This window comes from Mirounga leonina, unplaced genomic scaffold (genome assembly GCF_011800145.1).
Source record: "Mirounga leonina isolate KUSES-001 unplaced genomic scaffold, KU_Mleo_1.0 Mir_127, whole genome shotgun sequence".
In the NCBI taxonomy this organism is placed as follows: domain Eukaryota; kingdom Metazoa; phylum Chordata; class Mammalia; order Carnivora; family Phocidae; genus Mirounga; species Mirounga leonina.
Window position 1 is genome coordinate 15,255,906 of NW_023270316.1, and position 19,982 is coordinate 15,275,887.

The 19,982-nt window shown below is 43.4% G+C and overlaps 1 protein-coding gene across 1 annotated transcript in view; it reads left to right on the plus strand.

Moving 5' to 3' along the window:
- Positions 1-19,982, plus strand: part of ABCC4 (ATP binding cassette subfamily C member 4) — a 247,301-nt gene that overhangs the window by 151,062 nt on the left and 76,257 nt on the right. Inside the window, exon 20 of the mRNA XM_035003178.1 lies at positions 2,448-2,527. Coding sequence (XP_034859069.1) covers positions 2,448-2,527 — 80 coding nt within the window. The remainder of the gene's footprint in view (positions 1-2,447; positions 2,528-19,982) is intronic.

Sequence of the window (19,982 nt, forward strand, 5' to 3'; positions counted from 1 at the left end):
GCCAACCATGGGTCTCTCGGATCTACATCTGGTGGAAGGTAAAAGGGATGGTTGTCATGTATCATTCATCTCTGTGTAGCCTTTTCACCTTTAAAAAAACCCCAAAACTTGAATATTGGTCTCAGTACTATTTAAGCTGAACCATACTTTTGCAGTGTTCTGAATCCTGACTATGTTGAAAAGTTGGGCTTTTCCATTGAGGAAATAATAAGTGTTTAAACTATGTCTTTTAACTTTTTTTTTTGTCTTTTAACATTTTTTAATGCATGTTCTCCTCATTTTGATATTGATACTTCGGGAAGGTAAAAAATAACTAGGTAGTCTACAAAATCCGTTAAGAATATGTGGGAAATTGCCTGTCTGATTTTAATGTTTCTAAAGCACGACTGATTAAATAACCTAACCTTTGGCCCCTCAAAGTGTGGTCTGCTGCAGATGGCATCACCTGGGAGCTTGGTAGAAATGCAGAATCTCAAGCTCCATCCTAAAGCAACTGAATGTGCATTTTCTCAGGTTGACCTTCTGATAGTGCCTGGTACACAGGCTTTCCCAGGAGACTAGCTGCAGATCCGGTGGGCAACAGTAATTATCTCGCCTTGCTGTTTTGTTTTGAGCACCTGCTAAAGTGCCTGGCATTGTGACTAGGTTCTTTCTCATGCATGAACCCAGGTAATCCTCAGAATCACCCTCTCAAGGAGGTATTATTAGAGGCTCAGAAAAGCTGTCACCCGGCCTGCCAAAAGTGTCACTATAAGACGGGTTCTGGAGTCTGTATCTCCTAAACCTGAGTCAGAGACGTGGAGGCCTGGGTTGTCATGCTGTAGCCTGGCCAAGCGCGGAAGCTTCTAGTCACTCCAGCTCTCCACCTGGGCGACCCTGCACATCCAGCAATAGCAGCTCAGCTCCTAGCCTCTGGCCTTTCCCGGTCCAGTCGTGGTGCAGTCATGGCCCGGTCGTGGCTTGGTATGGAGGGCCTCGGGAGGAAGTCACTTCTGATAGATGTTGGGAAGAGTGTGTAGAGCCCCACATCTCCCCTGCAGGCTGGCTTCCTGAAGCGTCCGTTACAAAAGAAGTTCAGGGGCCGAGACAAACACATTTCTCAGGAGTTACCTGTAACAAAATAGGCTGGGGGGGGGGGGGCTTCAGTTTCTGTGAATTCTCTGTTTTAAAAGACTAGATATTTAGTACAAATCTGTTCTCACTTTCTAATTCTGAAGCCTTTAGGATGTACTGTTCTCATGGATTCTGAGGAAGGAGATACATGAGTAATAAGAAATGATCTTTTTAAAAAAATTAACATATGTATTATTTATTTCAGGGGTATAGGCCTGTGATTCATCAGTCTTACATAATACCCAGTGCTCATTACAACACTTTTTTTTAAAGATTTTATTTATTTGACAGAGAGAGACACAGCGAGAGAGGGAACACAAGCAGGGGGAGTGGGAGAGGGAGAAGCAGGCTCCCCGCAGAGCAGGGAGCCCGATGCGGGACTCGATCCCAGGACCCTGGGATCATGACCTGAGCCGAAGGCAGACGCTTAACGACTGAGCCACCCAGGCGCCCCACAACACATTTTTTTTAAAGATTTTATTTATTTGAGAGAGAGAGACTGTGCAAGCACATGCAGGAGCACCAGTGGGGGAGGGGCAGAGGCAGAGGGAGAAGCAGGCTCCCCACTGAGCAAGGAGCCTGATGCGGGACTCGATCCCAGGACCCCGGGATCATGACCTGAGCCGAAGGCAGACGCTTAACCGACTGAGCCCCCCAGGCGCCCCACAAAATGATCGTTAATCATTAAGTGATATTTCTGTTTTCCTGCCTGCATTCCTCTGGTCGTGTTGGATATTTAAGAATGAGTCTGTCACACTCGGTTGTACCTCAGGAGAAAGCTACTCATTACATCCATAGTAAACTCACAACTCGGGAATGGCAGGATTCCAAAATTTTTCAAAATGTGAGGTTCCATGAACCATCCTCAGGGGAGGGGGGAATAGAGAAGTTATAATTACATTTATTTAATAAGTACCACTTAGTAAAATTCTGGTAAGTAAAGCGAAATTCGTGTAACAATTGGGATCAATTTATGTATTTTGTATTTGTTTACCAACTCAGCCCCTGGGTGAGTGGGCATCGGAGAAGGCATATAAAAGGAGAGAACATTCTAAAATCTACCAACCCTTCCTGATATTCTCCCCCTCCATTTTATTAAAAATCAGGGCCAAACTTCAACTCCCTGCCCACCATCATTTGGTGGTATTTTTGTTTCTCTTTAGGTATCATCCTATTTTCTTTTTCTTTACCACTGACATCGGCTTATTTCGTATGAATGCGTAATAGATTAAATACATATGCATTTAAAATATTGTTTTGATTTGTCTGTGAATTGTTTCCCTTAAAGGGCCTATCTGGGGAAATGAGTAATTTCTCATATCCTGTTCTTGCAGGAAGAATTTTAAATCGTTTCTCCAAAGACATTGGGCACATGGATGACTTGCTACCCCTGACGTTTCTAGATTTCTTCCAGGTAAGGTTACAGTGATGCCAAGTTCTTGAACGGAAAACTGCAGTTCCTGTTCTTTCAAGTCCTTTCCATGGGGGCCGAGGGTGGGCCTCCCGGCCTGACGATGTCATGTTATCTTAGTAAAGGCCGTGTTTGTAAGAGAAAGGTGTGGTTCTGATTCGGAGGCTAAGTTAACATGAGTAATACCTCATGTGTAGGAGTGGCTACACAGTCTTGTCAAGGTTGGTTCGAAGCAGCTACAGGCTTGGTAAGTGGTTCTGCATCTGCCTTCCAGGTATCTGGCATGAATTTCCCTTTACTGTGAGCACATTTCATAATATAGAAACAATCACCTCTCATGGAAAGATAGCCCAGATTGATTAAATTATGCATTGTATTACTACAAAGGACAAATATTTACTGCACCATTTTGGGGGATAAATCCAGGTGTGGTTACTAACAAAGAAAAGATTAGTAATAATAAGGTGAAAATAATACTTTGTTAACAAGGACAAAGGAGAGCAGTTATTGCAGATACAAAGCCTTTAAAGGCAAGTACATTTAAGCCAATAATTTGAGTACGGGATCAAAGTCATCTCAGAAAATGTCTTTTTTATTTTTCTAGGCAGCTTTTCTTTCACACGTTGATTGCTCTAAGTCTTAAGGGGTGTGTGTGTGTATGTATGTGTGTGAGTGAATTTTAAACCCAACGATCCCACAAATACCTTCTATACAGCATGTGTTCTGTCTGTGAACTTGAGGTTCTGAGGAAAGATATTGGGTCATCTCATGCCTCATCTGCTCACTCAGTGTTGTGGCACACGTGGGATGATTTTCCTGCTGTTTAATTCTGTCTACTTTTCAGCGATTCAGGCTGGGGGACTTTCTTCTTCATTTCCAAGTGGGCTTTTTTTTTTTTTTTTTTTTGAAAATGACATACATTTATCAACAGCTGCACATATTCCAAGATCACCGCTGCTATCGCTAATACTTCTTGAATTTGTGTTTCACTCTCCCTAAGTAATCATGAACTCATTGTAAGGCCAGGAAGTCGAAATGCTGCCACTGGGGTCTGCAATCATGGCTTCATCCTGATGGTCGCGCCCCCCCCCCCACTTTTGTTCAATGCCCAGATGCACTTCAAGTCAAAACTTAGGGACTTTTCTGGAGCCACTGTTATAAAAAGGAGCTAGAATTACTTAATTTGGAAAATTAGCTATGTTATAAAAATCACTAATAGGCCTGAAATGACCACAGGCATTTCTGTGAGTCACTCCTAAACGCAGCAGTGAATATCTGACTGAGAACAGTATAGCCCATGGGCAAAGGCACGCACTGTTACCAAGGTGAGCCAAATGGAGACTCGAGACTCAGAGGCAGAGTACTTTTACTGCAAAGAGCTCTGATTTTTCTGTCCCTCTTCTGCAGACTTATTTTATAAACGTGTCCTGCTGGGTTTTGCCATATAATTTATCCCCAAGAAGCAATTCTCGCTAAAACAGGGTCACATTTTCCCAGGGATTGTTAATTCCATTGAGAAGATTTGTGGAAAGGTTGTTTTTCTTTGCAAGTGCAAGTTAGGCAGAGATTGAGTTTCCTAAGCTGGCTGGCCCACTGTGTGCTCGGCACATGATCAGCCCCCCTAGTCTGAATCGCCCACCTAGTTTTTTGGGGTTTTTTTAAGATTTTTTTTTTTTTTAAGATTTTATTTATCTATTTGAGAGAGAGAGAATGAGAGACAGAGAGCATGAGAGGGAGGAGGGTCAGAGGGAGAAGCAGACTCCCTGCTGAGCAGGGAGCCCGATGCGGGACTCGATCCCGGGACTCCAGGATCATGACCTGAGCCGAAGGCAGTCGCTTAACCAACTGAGCCACCCAGGTGCCCTTAAGATTTTTTTTTTAATTTGACAGAGAGACAGCGAAGAGAGGGAACACAAGCAGGGGGAGTGGGAGAGGGAGAAGCAGGCTTCCTGCAGATCAGGGAGCCCGATGCCGGACTTGATCCCAGGACCCTGGCACCATGACCTGAGCCGAAGGCAGACGCTTAACAAATGAGCCACCCAGGCGCCCCATCGCCCACCTAGTTTTGCATGATGTGTGGACGTACAGGGATAGATGCTGCCTGAGTTCATTATAAAACATTCTCAGCAGCCTGAGGAGAGAAAATTCTAGTCTCTCTGTACTTCTCTTTCACCGAGAGACAGGGCCTTTTTATTACCTGCTCACTTAATCTTGGTGAGACTTATCACCGGTAATCCCAATTAGCTGATTTCTTGACTCTAATAGCTGAGGTAAATCTCGATGTTACTGTCTCCAAGAAAGAAGTTTTGTCTCAAGGATAACTCAGTTATCAATTATGATAAAGATCTATTGTCACTTGTTTTGTTTGCAGGTGTCTTTAATAAGGCGTCTCATAAACCCTTCAGGAAGAAATATTTTCTCCTTTTAAAAATAGAATTAGCTAAATAGAAAAGCTCTGATCCCTGCCATTGTTGTTGATTCTTTGAGGGACATTTCCCAACAGTCGTTGTTTAAATGGTTGTCAGGAGGAATCAAGGGAGACTTCATAAACAATGCAGTAACTGGTTCATCTTACTTTGTGTGTAGAAGGCTTTCCCTGGAGGATTTGCATGCGATGAGTAGGCTTTTGACTGAGGTATCACTGGGATTTTGAAGTATTTGGTCCTCTTGCTATATTAGCAAGCGAAGATTTTTATTAAAGCCACAAAAATGAATTTAACTTGCCCTCAAATAAAGGGCAACAAAAGTCAAAATGTAAATTGATTTTTTTTTTTTTTTTTTAAGTTGGATAGGACACTGTTAAGGCTAAAAACAACCCGGTGGTGTTCTGGGACTCTTAATGGAATCATGTAAACTTAAAATAAACACTATTATGGTAAGCACATAGAATGAAAACTAATTTTCCAAATCAAATACATTATATTCAATTCATTTTCCCCAATCAACCAAATGTTTAAAACCTGTTAGTTATAACAGCAATCTTCTGGAAATTAATTAGAAGCCTATTAGCTCTGCTAGCTGAGCCGAATGAAGAGGGTTGCTTGTTACATTTCTAAATAGGCTCCTGAATTAAAGCAAAGCAAGGTCAAAATGACAATCAGCTTGACTCACCTCATGGCTTTACTTAAGTACTTGATCTAGTTTTTGTTTGCCTTTTTATAGGTGGGTGGGTGTTAGTTTTTTAAAGGAAATTTTACCTATTTGGACTCAGTCCTCTAATACATTTAAGAGTTTTAACTAGTCCGGGAAAACATGCAGGTATCATGACTATTAGCTGTGCGAACAACAGCACCTTCCCAGTTATGCGGGAATCTGAAATGGGAAGGATTTTCAGACCTTGCGTCCAGTTCATGAGCTCTTCTCAAGCGTTTTGTCAGCGCCTTTCAGTACCGAGACAGTAGAACATTCCCTTGTGCTTTTGTTTCTGATGTCAAGAGCAAAACCTGCTGCTGTCATCGGGAGGCCCCCCAGGTGTAATGTCTCACATCAGGTTTTTTGGGTCTCCAGCAGCTCCTCCTATGCTCAGAGAAGCTCACAGAACTGAGTCTTTCCAAACCTAACAGGTGAGTTTAATTGAAATGGTTGCGTTTTAAAAGGACCGGGAATTTCCTTATCAAGAAGTTACCTTTGGGGTGACCAAAGGTAGGAGATGGGGTTCTTCCCAATCTTCGTATCCTTTACATCTAGTATTCCTGAGCCAGAAAGAACTTGGCGGGATTTATATAGTAACAAATGGAACACAAACCGAAATCCAAAGCTTAGATACCTTCATGAAGAAGGAGTTAAGTTTTCCACTTACCAGAATATTCAAATTAAGACTGTCATGTGTGATTTTTTTTTTTCCTTACTAAAGATATGCCTGTGGTCATGCGTTTTGGGGAGAGTTAAAATCAAATAGATATAGAAATAATGTGATTACATTTATCCATGTGAACTTTTTAATCCAGATTATGCACGTTTGATTGCTTTTTCTGTAAGACAATGAGAGTTTTGTCGGTTTTGTAAGTAAGAGTTCGGAAATGTGAACCACTGGGTTAGAACTTAATTGTTTTTCCAATTGAGTCTGATGCTGAGAAATTTGAGGAGAGACCTGAGATCAGAATCTTCCATTGGAACCATAATGCCTGGAGTTGCTAATACTCTGTAGAAGCAAGCCCTAAATCAGGGGCAGATTTTATTACTCCAGCGACTAAATGATAGGGATAAGAAAATTCTGACAAGATATGCTGGCCCGATAGAGGGTATTTACCTAACTCTGTCCCTTGGACTTCAACAAGAGATTTGTATTTGTGTAAATATTTATGGGTGTTTCATTTTGTATTGCTTTTTGGATAGTTAGCTATTCCTTAATCCCGCTAATGGGAGACTGTGACGCAGCGAGTTTTGAAAACGTGTCGTATTTTCTGTTGTCCTGCGTTAGAGTGAGGAATCCCACAGAGCACTGGGGCTCACGTGTGGAGTTTGGGAACCTGTGTTCACCCAGGTGAGGAGCAGTAGTGAATGAAGAGAGATCGATTTTTTTTTTTTTAAGATTTTTTATTTATTTATCTGAGAGAGAATGGGAGACAGAGAGCATGAGAGGGGAAGGATCAGAGGGAGAAGCAGACTCCCCGCTGAGCAGGTAGCCCGATGCGGGACTCGATCCCGGGACTCCAGGATCATGACCTGAGCTGAAGGCAGTTGCTTCACCAACTGAGCCACCCAGGAGCCCCGAGAGATCGGTTTTTGACCAGTGAGGCGTTTTGGAAGGCTGGGCCAGAAGCGAGGGAAATTTCTGAATATATCCTCGGAAATAAATAATTTATACAATACAGAATAACAGCAGTCTGCAGGTTACCTCAGGGTTGCCCTGGGCCTATCGGGTAAGTTAGCCGGTGGCTGGCAGTGCACATCTGGCTTATCGGTGGTGTTCAGACACGTTTTGTTTATTTGCTTTCTTAAAATCCGAACAGTGTTAATGATATTCTTAAAACCAAGTCATCTATCAAGCTAGGATATAGTTCTTCACGTGTTAAAACCAACTATCTTTATGAAAATAGAGGTGAAAAATACAAATAGTATCACGATTCTCATCTGGACCTCAGACATGAGAAATCAATGGTGGGGGCCATACTTTGAATAGGACTTTGGCCTTCGAAACATGATGTATTTGGGTAAACAAAGATATAAACAAAAATATAGATGCAGTAATTAAAATTCACATTTTTAAATGTTTGGCTGACTTCCTAATACCATAGCACAAATCCCAGCAGCCTAAATCTCATCTTTTAATTTTCTTAAAGCAATGATTGATTTAATTAATAAAGGTACCATGCAGTTGTAATATTTGTAATGTTTTAATAACATTTAAGATTTAATGAAGTGAATTTTAATGATTAATTTTAATGACCCTGGTATGTTTCTAATATTTGCGCAGATCTGTTGTTTTGTGAATATATTTGCAACAAGATATATAATGGAAAATCCTGACATTTCTCCCAAAAGGGAGACCTTGTTTTTATAATGTACCTGTGGTGTGTAGACTTGTAGTTCTTTTTTTTTTTTTTAAGATTTTATTTATTTATTTGACAGAGAGAGACACAGTGGGAGAGGGAACAAGCAGGGGGAGTGGGAGAGGGAGAAGCAGGCTTCCTGCACAGCAGGGAGCCTGATGCGGGGCTCAATCCCAGGACCCTGGGACCATGACCCGGGCCAAAGGCAGACGCCTAATGACTGAGCTACCCAGGCGCCCCTAGACTTGTAATTCTATCGGTATTTCTCATTCCTAGATGTCTTTGTTTTGCTTTTCCCACCCCATCTTTTATTGAGCTCCTACCATGTGGTAGGATGAGGGATGAGGGATGGAGCTTGTATCTTCCTTCATTTGATCAAGCACTTACCGTGTCTTTTAGGCCCCCTGCTGGGCTTGGTTGTGGAGTTGAATGACATTTAATTCCCAGTCTTCCTTGAGGCGCACTCTCTTGGGAGAGACAGAAGGTCAGCAATGACAACTCTGTGTGACCTTATAAAAGGAGGGAGACTGTATGGGAGAATGGCTAAGGCTCTAGTGTGAGAGAAGTCTGCTTTCCTGTCCCCGTCTGTCATTTTTAGTTCACTTATCTTGAGGACATTCTGGGACCTTCCGGTGGAGGCATCCTGCAGGTGGTTGGGAGCGTGAGCCTGGTGTTTGAGAGACCTGGGATGAGCGTAGAGCCTGCGTCTTCTTTATGGAGCAGGTAGTCATTGATGGTGGGAAGATGGATAAGATTGCCCAAAGAGGGGCGCCTGGTGGCTCAGTCATTAAGGGTCTGCCTTCAGCTCAGGTCATGATCCCAGGGTCCTGGGATTGAGCCCCACATCGGGCTCCCTGCTCGGCAGGAAGCCTGCTTCTCCCTCTCCCATTCCCCCTGCTTGTGTTCCCTCTCTCGCTGTGTCTCTCTCTGTCAAATAAATAAAATCTTAAAAAAAAAAAAAAAAAAAAGATTGCCCAAAGAGAGTGAAGCATTTTTAGGGGCCAACACCAGAGCTTTAAAAAAGAAGTCTTGATATTGAAAGAGAAAGAGAGAAGAGAAGGCAAGCAGATGAGACCTGGAAAGAATGGCAAGGAAGAGAGGAGGGGAAATCGGAGCTGCAAAACCAAAGGAGGACGGGTGTGTGAAATGCAAAGCAGGGGTGAGGAAGCAGAAAGCTGTCAGTTGGATTTGACGGTGAGCGGTCCAGCGAGCAGCCGGAGCAGGTTTCGGATAGAAGGAGTCCAGACTGCAGAGGCCCAAAGTCAGAGTAGAGGCAGCTGGGATGAGAGCAAGCTATTCTTTGAAGGAGTTTGCTCGGTGTGTAGCTGGGGGGTTTGGGTTTTATAGCTTGTGTTTTGGGGGCGTTGTGGGGGGTGGTGTATCTCCCCCCGCAAATCCCACTGATAAGCAGGGATTAGAGTCGAGGTCCTGACTCTAATGGTGAGTAGGATCCCCTATGGATCTCCTCCAGCCCCCACCCACCCCCGGGAGAAGGAGTCTTCCAGAAATTCATCCTTTGCCAAGTTTGGGATGCTAATTTTTCAGAGTGCCCCAGAGGAAGTCCTGGGAGGCAAGTTGTTAGGACTGAGGAGGTCAACTGAGCATTGAGGAAGTGCTTCTGGAACCTGAGTAGTCCTGAGAGTAGGCTCAGGAAGGGGAAAGTTTGAGGGGAGTTGCTTAGCTTTGTTTTCAAGGATAAACTCGGTGCCAAGTGTATTCAGCTTCTAATGATTCTGTTCATCCTTGGTGTATCTGATAAGCCTTGAAAGATACTTGATCATTTTAATAATTTTTATTACTTTAAAGTGTTTATTCCATATCCTTTTCCTCAGCCAACTCCTCCTCATTCCCTTCAATGAAAGCTTAATTTATTTAACGGTTTGTAATTATAAAAAAGACCTGCCTGTTATTATGTCTTTGTTTCTTCTGTCTTTGCCTCATGAATACTGTGGTGCATAGATTAACCTGCCCATGATCCTCTGAGATCAGCAGATACCTTTGTTCTTTGCTTTCAAATGCCAGTCTCTTTGCTTATTTTCAAACTTAATTTGTTTTCTTCTCTGAACCAGAGACTCTAGTATGTCCTAGAAGGCTGAGACTGTTCAGGGATAAGCAGATTCCGTCTTCCTACCAGACCGGCTGCACCACTGTCCTCACTACAGGAACAGGGACTCACACCCTTTCCTCACCACAGCAGCCCTATCTTAGAATATATATCTAAATGGTTTGTCATGCTTTGGTTGCCAGTGATTTGTGTTACAAAGAAGCTCAGGCCTAGAGAGTAAAATTCAGATTTCCCAGCCCTTAAATTTAATCTCTCTACAGCTCCTGTAAAACTTGACGTGCCTGTGGGGTGGATCACTGAGACTCTTCTGCGTGTTACACACACCCCTTTGGCCCAACCCCCAATGGATCCCCTCTTCATTCTTTAAGGACCCACGGAAGTCTCTCTTCCCATTAGTGAAACTTCCCTTGAGCATGCTATTCTGCAATAAAACCATCCCTGTGCCCTATGCAAAGGCCAGGAGCACTCTTACTTCAACCTCATTTCCAGTTAATCAGGCAACAGTAAGCATTTCCTACGTGCCAGGCACTTTTCCTAGGATTTGGTGTGTAGAACTAGGCATTGACTTCCAGAAATTTACATTCCAGTGCAGAAGACAGATGGGAAACAAGGAAATCTATAAGGCAATTCCAGTAATCTCCTAGTGCATTAAGGAAAGTGTTTGCAGATGACTTCAGGGAGCGCTTGAATGAAACATGGTGATCAAGGACGCTGTGATGTTTGAGTTTAAAAAAATAGGAAGGGGTGCGCCTGGGTGGCTCAGTCGTTGGGCGTCTGCCTTTGGCTCAGGTCATGATCCTGGGATTCTGGGATCGAGCCCCGCATCGGGCTCCCTGCGCAGAGGGAAGCCTGCTTCTCCCTCTCCCACTCCCCCTGCTTCTGTTCCCTCTCTCGCTGTGTCTCTCTCTGTCAAGTAAATGGATAAAATCTTTAAAAAAAAAAAAAAAAGGAAGGAAGCAGCCATGCAGAAAAGACCTGTACTCAGGTGGTGGTGGGTGGGAGAGCATGCTCAGGAAAAGGAACAGGTGCAGATGCTTAAGATGGGAACAAAGTGGTAGATTCCCAGGGAGAGGGAAAGCCGGGCGGTGAACAGAGAGGAGAGATGGGCAAGAGGTAGCTTGAGGCATAGGCAGAAGTGGACCACATAGGCTCAGGGCTTCAGCTTCTCTTCTGGATACAGTGGGAAACCACTGGAATATTTTAAACAGAGGAGGGACCCATCCTGCTCACATTTCAGATTGAGAAAAAGGTCTATTTGACACTAATCATAGGGCTAAAAGAATTTTAAGTGTTTTAAGTCCTCAATGTATGCATAATCCCTTAAAGGCAAGGCTCTGGGGCTGTATTGCATGGCATCCCCTCCCCCACAGCGCAGCTTCAGAAACCGAGGCAGATCTGAACTTGGTGCTTCAGTCATTAAAGTGGTGAACACTGTATTGTCAGTCCCCGGATAGGAAGGTGGTTCTCTGCAGTCAGCGTGGACCTCTTGTCCTTCCAACAACCTACCCTTTCTAGGGCAGTGGCTCTCAAGCACCAGGGTGCCCCAGCTGAGTTAACATGCAAAAATAAGGATGATGTAGGGCGCCTGGGTGGCTCAGTTGGTTAAGCGACTGCCTTCGGCTCAGGTCATGATCCTGGAGTCCCGGGATCGAGTCCCGCATCGCGCTCCCTGCTCAGCAGGGGGTCTGCTTCTCCCTCTGCCCTCTTCCCTCTCGTGCTCTCTGTCTCTCATTCTCTCTCTCTCAAATAAATACATAAAATCTTTAAAAAAAAAAAAATAAGGATGATGTAGGATTTTTTTTTTTTTTTCAAAGTTGAATTTTCTCAGTTTTTCTCTTTTAGGATATCTTGTTTTCTAAATACAGTGGCATGGCTCTTAGCCAGGAGATCTAAAGTCACTCAGAAGGTGACAGGTAGTCTGCATTAGCTGGAAATAACAGTCATCCTAGCTAACGTTGAGTGACTCCTTCCTGGGTGTCAAGCCTCGTTTCAAGTCTTTTATTTGTATAATCTCCATTTTTCTGGCGACTCAGGAGGTACATAGAGTTACTGTGCTATTCTCACAGTTGAGGGAAATGAGACTCATGATAGATACATAATTACATAATTAGTTCAGGGTCACACAGCTAGGAAGTGATCATTTTGAAGCTTTTATTTTTATATTTTTGAGTTATACTCATTTATGCTCAGGAGGGAGAAGCAAGGTGCCCCTTTCTCTCTTTCCATCACATCAGAGTATTCTTACTGAGGGAAATTCCAGGTAGAATCTCTAATAATAATGATATTATTTGTCATCTCGTGCCTACACCTCCTCCCCAACAAGTGTACAAGTGGTCATATGATATAATCCCATGGTATTTGAGATACAAACCTTTTGCAATTGTGATACTAGCCTTTTTTTCTTTAGAATTCAAGGTGGGCAAATCACCTTTCTTCTCCATAAATGCTTTTTGAAATGTTTGCTGGTTGTAAAGTCCAGACTAAGAACTACTATTTTCAAAAACTTTATTCCATAGCTTATGTTACGATAAGCCTGATTTCAGACACAAGTATGGGAGAAATTGTGACTGTTTTTTAGGCGTGCACACTAGGTGGTAGAAGATACCATATTTATACATATTTTGATGCATGTTTGTTTGGGTCGTGATATACACAGCTCTGTAGTACTGTCATGTAAACAAGGACAAACAATTGGCTGTGATGAAAACAAATGAACATTTCCTAAAGTTTTTTTTTTTTTTTAAAGATTTTATTTATTTATTTCAGAGAGAGAGAATGAGAGAGAGCACATGAGAGGGGGGAGGGGCAGAGGGAGAAGCAGACTCCCCGCCAAGCAGGGAGCCCGATGCGGGACTCGATCCCGGGACTCCAGGATCATGACCCGAGCCGAAGGCAGTCGCTTAACCAACTGAGTCACCCAGGCGCCCACATTTCCTAAAGTTTTGTTGAAAAATAGAAACTTTAAAACTATGAAGAACAGGCGATTCTACGCTACACTAGTAATTAGAAATGCATTTCTTATAGACAGTGGTACAAATACAGTAAACAGTTAAATTGTTAAATTTAAATACTGGAAATGTATAAACTGTGTATAATAGCTTTATCATTCATACAACAAAAGTAAACACTTTATGATTTAATTAAAACGAATGTCCAGGGCGCCTGGGTGGCTCAGATGGTTGAGCATCTGCCTTCAGCTCGGGTCATGATCCTGGGGTCCTGGGATCGAGTCCCGCATCAGGCTCCCTGCTAGGTGGGGAGCCTGCTTCTCCCTCTGCCTCTCTCTCTCTCTCTGACTCTCATGAATAAATAAATAAAAAACATATAAAAAAATGTCCAAGTAGCAGTTTAAATTTTGAATACTATGAAAAATTGTCAATAAAATAAATTTTAAGGATGCCTGGGTGGCTCAGTCGGTTAAGTGTCTGCCTTTGGCTCAGGTCATGGTCTCAAGGTCCTGGGATTGAGCCCCGTGTTGGGCTCCCTGCTCAGCGGGGAGCCTGCTTCTCCCTCTCCCTCTGTGCTCTCTCTCGATCTCTCTCTCGCTCTCAGAAAATAAATAAAATCTTTTAAAAAAAGAATTTTAAGATTTTATAATGTAAGCATTAACATTCTTTTCTGTGAAGATAGGAGCCTGATGTACTTGAGTTCAGACAACAGAGCTTGTCAGTGTTCTTTATATGCATATGGGTGTGTATGTGTGTAGCATAAATACGTACGTACCGTCAAGGAGCAATTACATCGTTGATATGTAGCCCTTTCAAACCAAGTAGCTTGCTGCACATCATAAACTGTAAAGCAAGGAAAATCGTGTTTGTGGCTGGAACAGAGGGTTTTATGTAGGGCTCTATGTGAATCATGATCTGCATTTTAAGATGGCCTTGAAAACTTGTCTGAGGAATTTAGATTTGAACCTATAAACTGTTGGCCCCACCCAAGGTCTTTGAGCAGGTAAGTGGCTGCTCACCACGTAATTTTAAGGGAAACTAGAATGTGTGTGCCTCTTTCTTTTTAGAAAATGTCATGCATTTTGGTGGATTTTACTGAAAATCAGCAAAGTTGGTAATGTGGTTTCTGTTGCATGGGCGTGGTGGTTGCCCATGAAGTGTGCCCTTGGCTGCTTCTGTAAAGGATCTTAGTGTTTCAGATTCCTCTCTCTTCTTTGTGCGTGCATGGGAAAGTTCCCGTGGCTGAGGACTTCCTCCTCCTGCCTTGCTGGTTCCAGCCGGCATCCACATGGCGTCTCAGGATTGGGCAGCAGGCCACCGGGTTCCATGCTGGTCTTCAGTGAGGCTTCCCCCATTTCGGTTCAATGTACCGCACGCGATGCCAGGGCCCCAGGTTGACTGGGAACCTGATCACGTTTCATGATCTGATGCATTCTCTGAGGCGGTCGCCTTCAGGAGAATTATGGATGAAGTTAGCGAAACATACACTGAGTGACACTGGAAGTTAAGACATTAACTCTAAACCTGCCCTTGACCCTCCAGAGGTAACTATTAGCCTTTCCTTGTTTTTTCATTCCTTCACTAATAAGTGCTCTAGATCGGATGGCAGAGTCAGCCCCTGTTTTTGGTGTTTAAGCCATTTCTCCATTTTCTCCTACCCCCACATCTCATGGTGCTCTCTGTCCCTGCTGTAAAATGAGATTTAGTGGCTCTCTCTAGTGTATGCATGCTCTCTGCTCCGTTCTTTGGCCTTGTTGTCTTTCCCCGGAGTCCGTACTGATTCTTCCTAGACTTGTTCCTGCTCCTTGCCCTCTTGCTGTTTTATAATGACAATACGCACTCTGTGAACTGATGAAGTAGGTGTGACAAATGGAATGCTTTGGGTAGACTTAGTAAAACCTCTACTTTAAAAAAAAATTGCTAAGTATTTAGGTATGGATGAGACAACACGTGAGCAGGGTGGGGGGATTACAGAAATACAGGAGGATTCTGTGCTAAGAGCCTCACAAGAGTCTCCGAAGTCCCAGGTGCTGCATTACGGGGTGATTGATGTAAGAAAGACCATGAGACACTCTAATACCAGATCTGTACATGGTTTTATTTTATTTTATTTTATTTTATTTTTTTAAAGATTTTATTTATTTATTTGACAGAGAGAGACACAGTGAGAGAGGGAACACAAGCAGGGGGAGTGGGAGAGGGAGAAGCAGGCTTCCCGCAGAGGAGAGAGCCCGATATGGGACTCGATCCCAGGACCCTGGGACCATGACCTGAGCCAAAGGCAGTTGCTTAACAACTGAGCCACCCAGGCGCCCTGTACATGGTTTTAAATTAAACCAAAACTTTAAGATTTTGTATTATTTATTTCCGAGTTGGCCAACTATTAGTTCAAACTGTAGCACTTGGGGCATCTCTGTAACCCTGCCCGGGGAAGTTGAAGGTGGCTTCCTGGTGATCTCTGAGCCTCATGTCCGGGAGAAGCAGCCACCAACGACAGGAAGCCAAGGAGAGCACAGGAAGTTTGCAGGGACACCAGAATGTGAAGTTTGAGATCTGGCATCAGAGGAGATAAAGATGGATAGGTACAGAGGAGGCAGATGACAGGGAGACCCGCATCTCCAGCACAGGGATTTGGATTTGGAATATTGGTAGAAAGCCACAGAGAGGGAGGAGGCACCACCATGTTGGTGGGTTTTGCCAACATAGGGGACAGGAAGAGGCACTGGTTTGGCCAAGTTTCTCTTTGAGACATCTAGGTAGTGATGCCAAGTGTGGCTGATGCAAACCCTTGATTCTTTTTTTTTTTTAAAGATTTATTTATTTATTTTGAGAGAGCAAGAATGAGAGAGAGAGAGAGAGAGAGTACATGAGTGGGGGAGGGTCGGAGGGAGAAGCAGGCTCCCTGCCGAGCAGGGAGCCCGATGCGGGACTCGATCCCGGGACTCCAGGATCATGACCTGAGCCGAAGGCAGTCGCTTAACCAACTGAGCCACCCAGGCGCCCCTGCAAACCCTTGATTCTGATTAGTGTGTCCACACTGTGGGAGAGTTGTCCCTGCCCCAAGTGATGTCCTTCAAAGGCCATATCCCAGCAGTGGCGCCGTCCTGAGTCTATGCCATTGTGTACAGCAGCTTCTCAAGCTGCCGGGGATGTTGCCTGTCCAGCCAGATTTTAGTTGATGGCCAAGTTGGAACCACTCACGATTCCAGAAGAAGAAGGAAGGCCGCATAAGAAAACCAAATTTGTGTACGTATCGAGTGTGATTGTACCTGAGGATGGAGGAACCCTGCAGGTGGTTCTTGCCGTTGCTCTTGGTTCTGTAGGAAAAGCTTCTGTTTTCGTGGTGTGAGGGTTGAATATGCTGCTGTAAATATGATTATATGTTAGTGGGTATCATTTATAATGTAAATAGCTTTAAAATGTGGAGTGGGTACAGTGGGAGTCCCTGCCCCCCAGCCTGCCTTTGAGTTTGACCCTAGCTTTACCTCTTCCTGTCCCTGCCCTCAGAGAGCCACACATTCCTTATTTGTAAAAGAGACATAATGGTGTTACTTCTCAAGGGTTATTGTGAAGACGGAAAGAAATCTTTTTAATAAACTTCTTAGCATAACATCTAAGTGCACGTTAAGCACTAAATAATGGGTTGTTATTTTTTAAAGTGCTACGTATCTTTTTAAGTAGGAGGAATAGTTTGGTAATGGCATTATGTTACATCAAAGGAATTGGCACAGAGCTGTGGGGCCCTTGAGTATCACCACATGAGCTGTATCACAGAGATTCTAAGTCTGAGCGCCCCGAAGATTTTAATGGCTATTTTTACATGTAGACTCATGGAGTCACAATCAGTGAATTTCAAAAGGGACTATTGAACACTACATATTTCATATTAACAAACTTAAGGCAATTTCTGGAAGCCTCCCGCCCCCCCCAACCCCACCGATAATATTTGAGTCAGGACGCTCAATTATTTAGAATTCCTGACCTGAAACAGTGATCACCTCCAAGAAGTCTTTCTACTAGCAAAACAAGTCAAAAGGAAGGTAAGAGGCCGGAAGTTTGACTTAAGCATTCTAATTAAAAAAAAAAAAAAGGGCTCCTCGAGCTTGTGAACTTGCATACAGCTGCCCTCAGCAAAATGCTGTAATTTATTGAGGAAAACTGAATTGCAAAACCTTTCTTCCCCACACACCCCTCATCCAAGAAAAGAAAGAAAAAAAAAATCAACAGCTTGACTGAGCTTAAATAACTGACTTTTCATATCCTTTCATGGAGCACAAAGGCTAATCCTGAGGCCACTTGAGCCACCAATGCAGGCCGTGGTGGGGACCACCATGGAACGTGTCATTCCCTCCTCACCGCACACAAAACACATTGACTGCAGCTTTATGAAGTGAAAATGCCTGAGAAAAAAGAAAATGTGAAGGAGGTGTCCGCAGTCATTTCTTTCCAGAGGGGGAGTGCGGAAGAAAAAACCTGCTGCATCTGGATATTGAGAACAAAGCCAGCCTAAGACTTGGGTACAATAGGTTGGGTCGCTTGCTTTTATAGATGCAAAAGAGTGGATCTGCCTTTCCTTGTCTCAGTACCACTGACCCTTGCATTGCATTGTGTAAAGATGTCAGGGAAAGTGTGTAGAAAGCATTCCAGCCTCTTTCACTGAACAATGACGTTGTCATTTTGAGATTTCTATGGTGTGTTGACCCCTTCCCCCACTCCTGCCCTGAAATCCCCACTGGACAAAGGAGATGGTTGGTTAGGCTGCCTTGCCCTCGTTTGGAAGGTCTCTGTTTTACCGACTCTTTAAAAGTAAACTCCTCCATTTTAACGGAACCACAGTGCTTTCACGCTTTTAAAATCAACAAAAAGCGTTGTAGCCAGAGCCGTGGCAAGGATGGAGGATTCCAGAAAAGTGCCGGTCTCGGCGATAATGAATGATTCATGCAAACTGCCAAGTTAAAGTGGGTTTCCTTGTTAAGAGAAGGGAGAACTGATGATCTGGGTTACTGGAAATATTTACAAACACTTGACCCTTAGGTTTCTGAGATCGGGGTGATAGGATTCACACAAGCCCACTCATGTGATTCCTTTACCTGTCTTTTTTTTTTTTTTTTTTTTTTTTATGAAAGATGAGACGGTTGGTATTTCCCCAGCATAATGGTTAGCACAATTAGAAAAGCGGCACTGTCAACATCAGCATCGTGACAGTTAATCACCGGGGACCCTCTCAGGCTGGCAACGAGTGTCTAATTTGTCTGTCCCAGCATGTGTCTCCAATGATAATGTTTGTAGTTTATGAAGAAGCTAATTAAGACCTAAAGAAAAAAAATACGGATCTAATTTTTAATCAAGCGTGGTGGTATTGCGCAGAGCGTAGAACTCTACGTTACCACATCATTGGATGATGTGCATTGCAGAACAGTGGCCTCTCCCCAGGCTCTCTCGCCTTGCCATCTTGCATCTTTAGGGATGATTAAATGGGCACTTGTTGCTAGGGAGAGGAAAGTGGCTGCATATTTACTTAGCTCGAGGACCTTTAGAGTCTCCATATGCTGTTCTTGACTACATTCCTTCAGTTCTAGCTACTTGATGAGTTTTCGGGATGAGAGGAACAAGAAAGGGATGGGCTGGAGAACTCGCTTCAGTTTTAGTAAAATCTTGCACTTGCTATTTTCTGTAGGGATCTCTCTCAAAGCTGATGTGGAACATGATTTACTGTAGTCTATATTGTCTTTTGCTGCTGAGTTTCATGACTCACTTGTTTCTTGAGCCCTTTCTGTGGGTTCATTGATTTAGTGTTCTCTGATCGGCATTTGCCTTGAGTCACGAAGGAGATAAGAACATCTCTGGCGTTGAAACTGAGGGCTAGCACTCCATGGCAGATATGCCAGACCCGGCTCAGGAGCCTTTTTTTGTCTGAGGCACACAGGCTGGTTACCAGTATCCCCTCTCCTGTGCCTTCTCCTTCCCTGCCCCGCACAGGGCTCCCCAGGAAATCCACCACGTGACCTTATGGCTGTGTATTCACACGTTGCCAACACCTGCCCGAGCATGACCAAAGGAATGGGAGAGGAATTCTGTGTCATAATCTTTTTTTTAGCCTGTTGATATTTTTATTGAGGTATTGTTTATACACAATAGAATTTTTTTTTTTTTTTAGTAGTTTGAGGAGTTTTGATAATTGTGTGCCTCCCTGGGTCAGACTACCCGAAATAAGATGTAGAACCTTCCCATCCCCTCAGAACGTCTCTCTCTTGCCCCTTTGTAGTTAATTTCCAAATTTCCAGACCCCCCCGCCCCAACTCTCCCAGATTTCCACTGACATAGAATCAATGTTCTTATTTTTGGGCTTTACATACATGTAAATGGAATCAATGTAGTACATGTTTTTTCTGTGGCTGCCGCCTTTTTCTCAGCATCTTTTTGTGATCCATCCCTGTTGCATGTCGCATGATTCATTTTTTTTTCCTTGAGTGATATTCCACTGAATGAAGATTTCACAATTTGTTTATTCCCTACTTGATGAACGTTCAGGCTGTTAACAGTTTTTAGCAATGAACCTTCTTGCACAAGTGTTGATGTGGATATGTGTTTTCATTTATTTTAGGTAAAACACCTAGAAATGAAATCGCTAGGTCATAAGTATGTGTATGTTAACTTAAAAAAAATTACCATAAAGGTTTTCAAGAATAGTTGCAACATTTTATACACTCACCAGCAGCGTGGGGCCGTTGTAGGGGCCCTACATGTTTGCAACAGTTCCTATTATCAACCTTTTTGATTTTAGCCTTTCTAGTGGAGATTGGTCTCATTGTGGTTTTAATTCGTACTTCCCTGATGATTGATACTGAGCTCCTTTTCATGCATGCTTTTTGGCCATTCAGGTATCTTCTTTTGTGATCTATTGGTTCAGATCTCTTGCTGATTTTTTAAACTTTAAAAAAAATTCTTTTTAT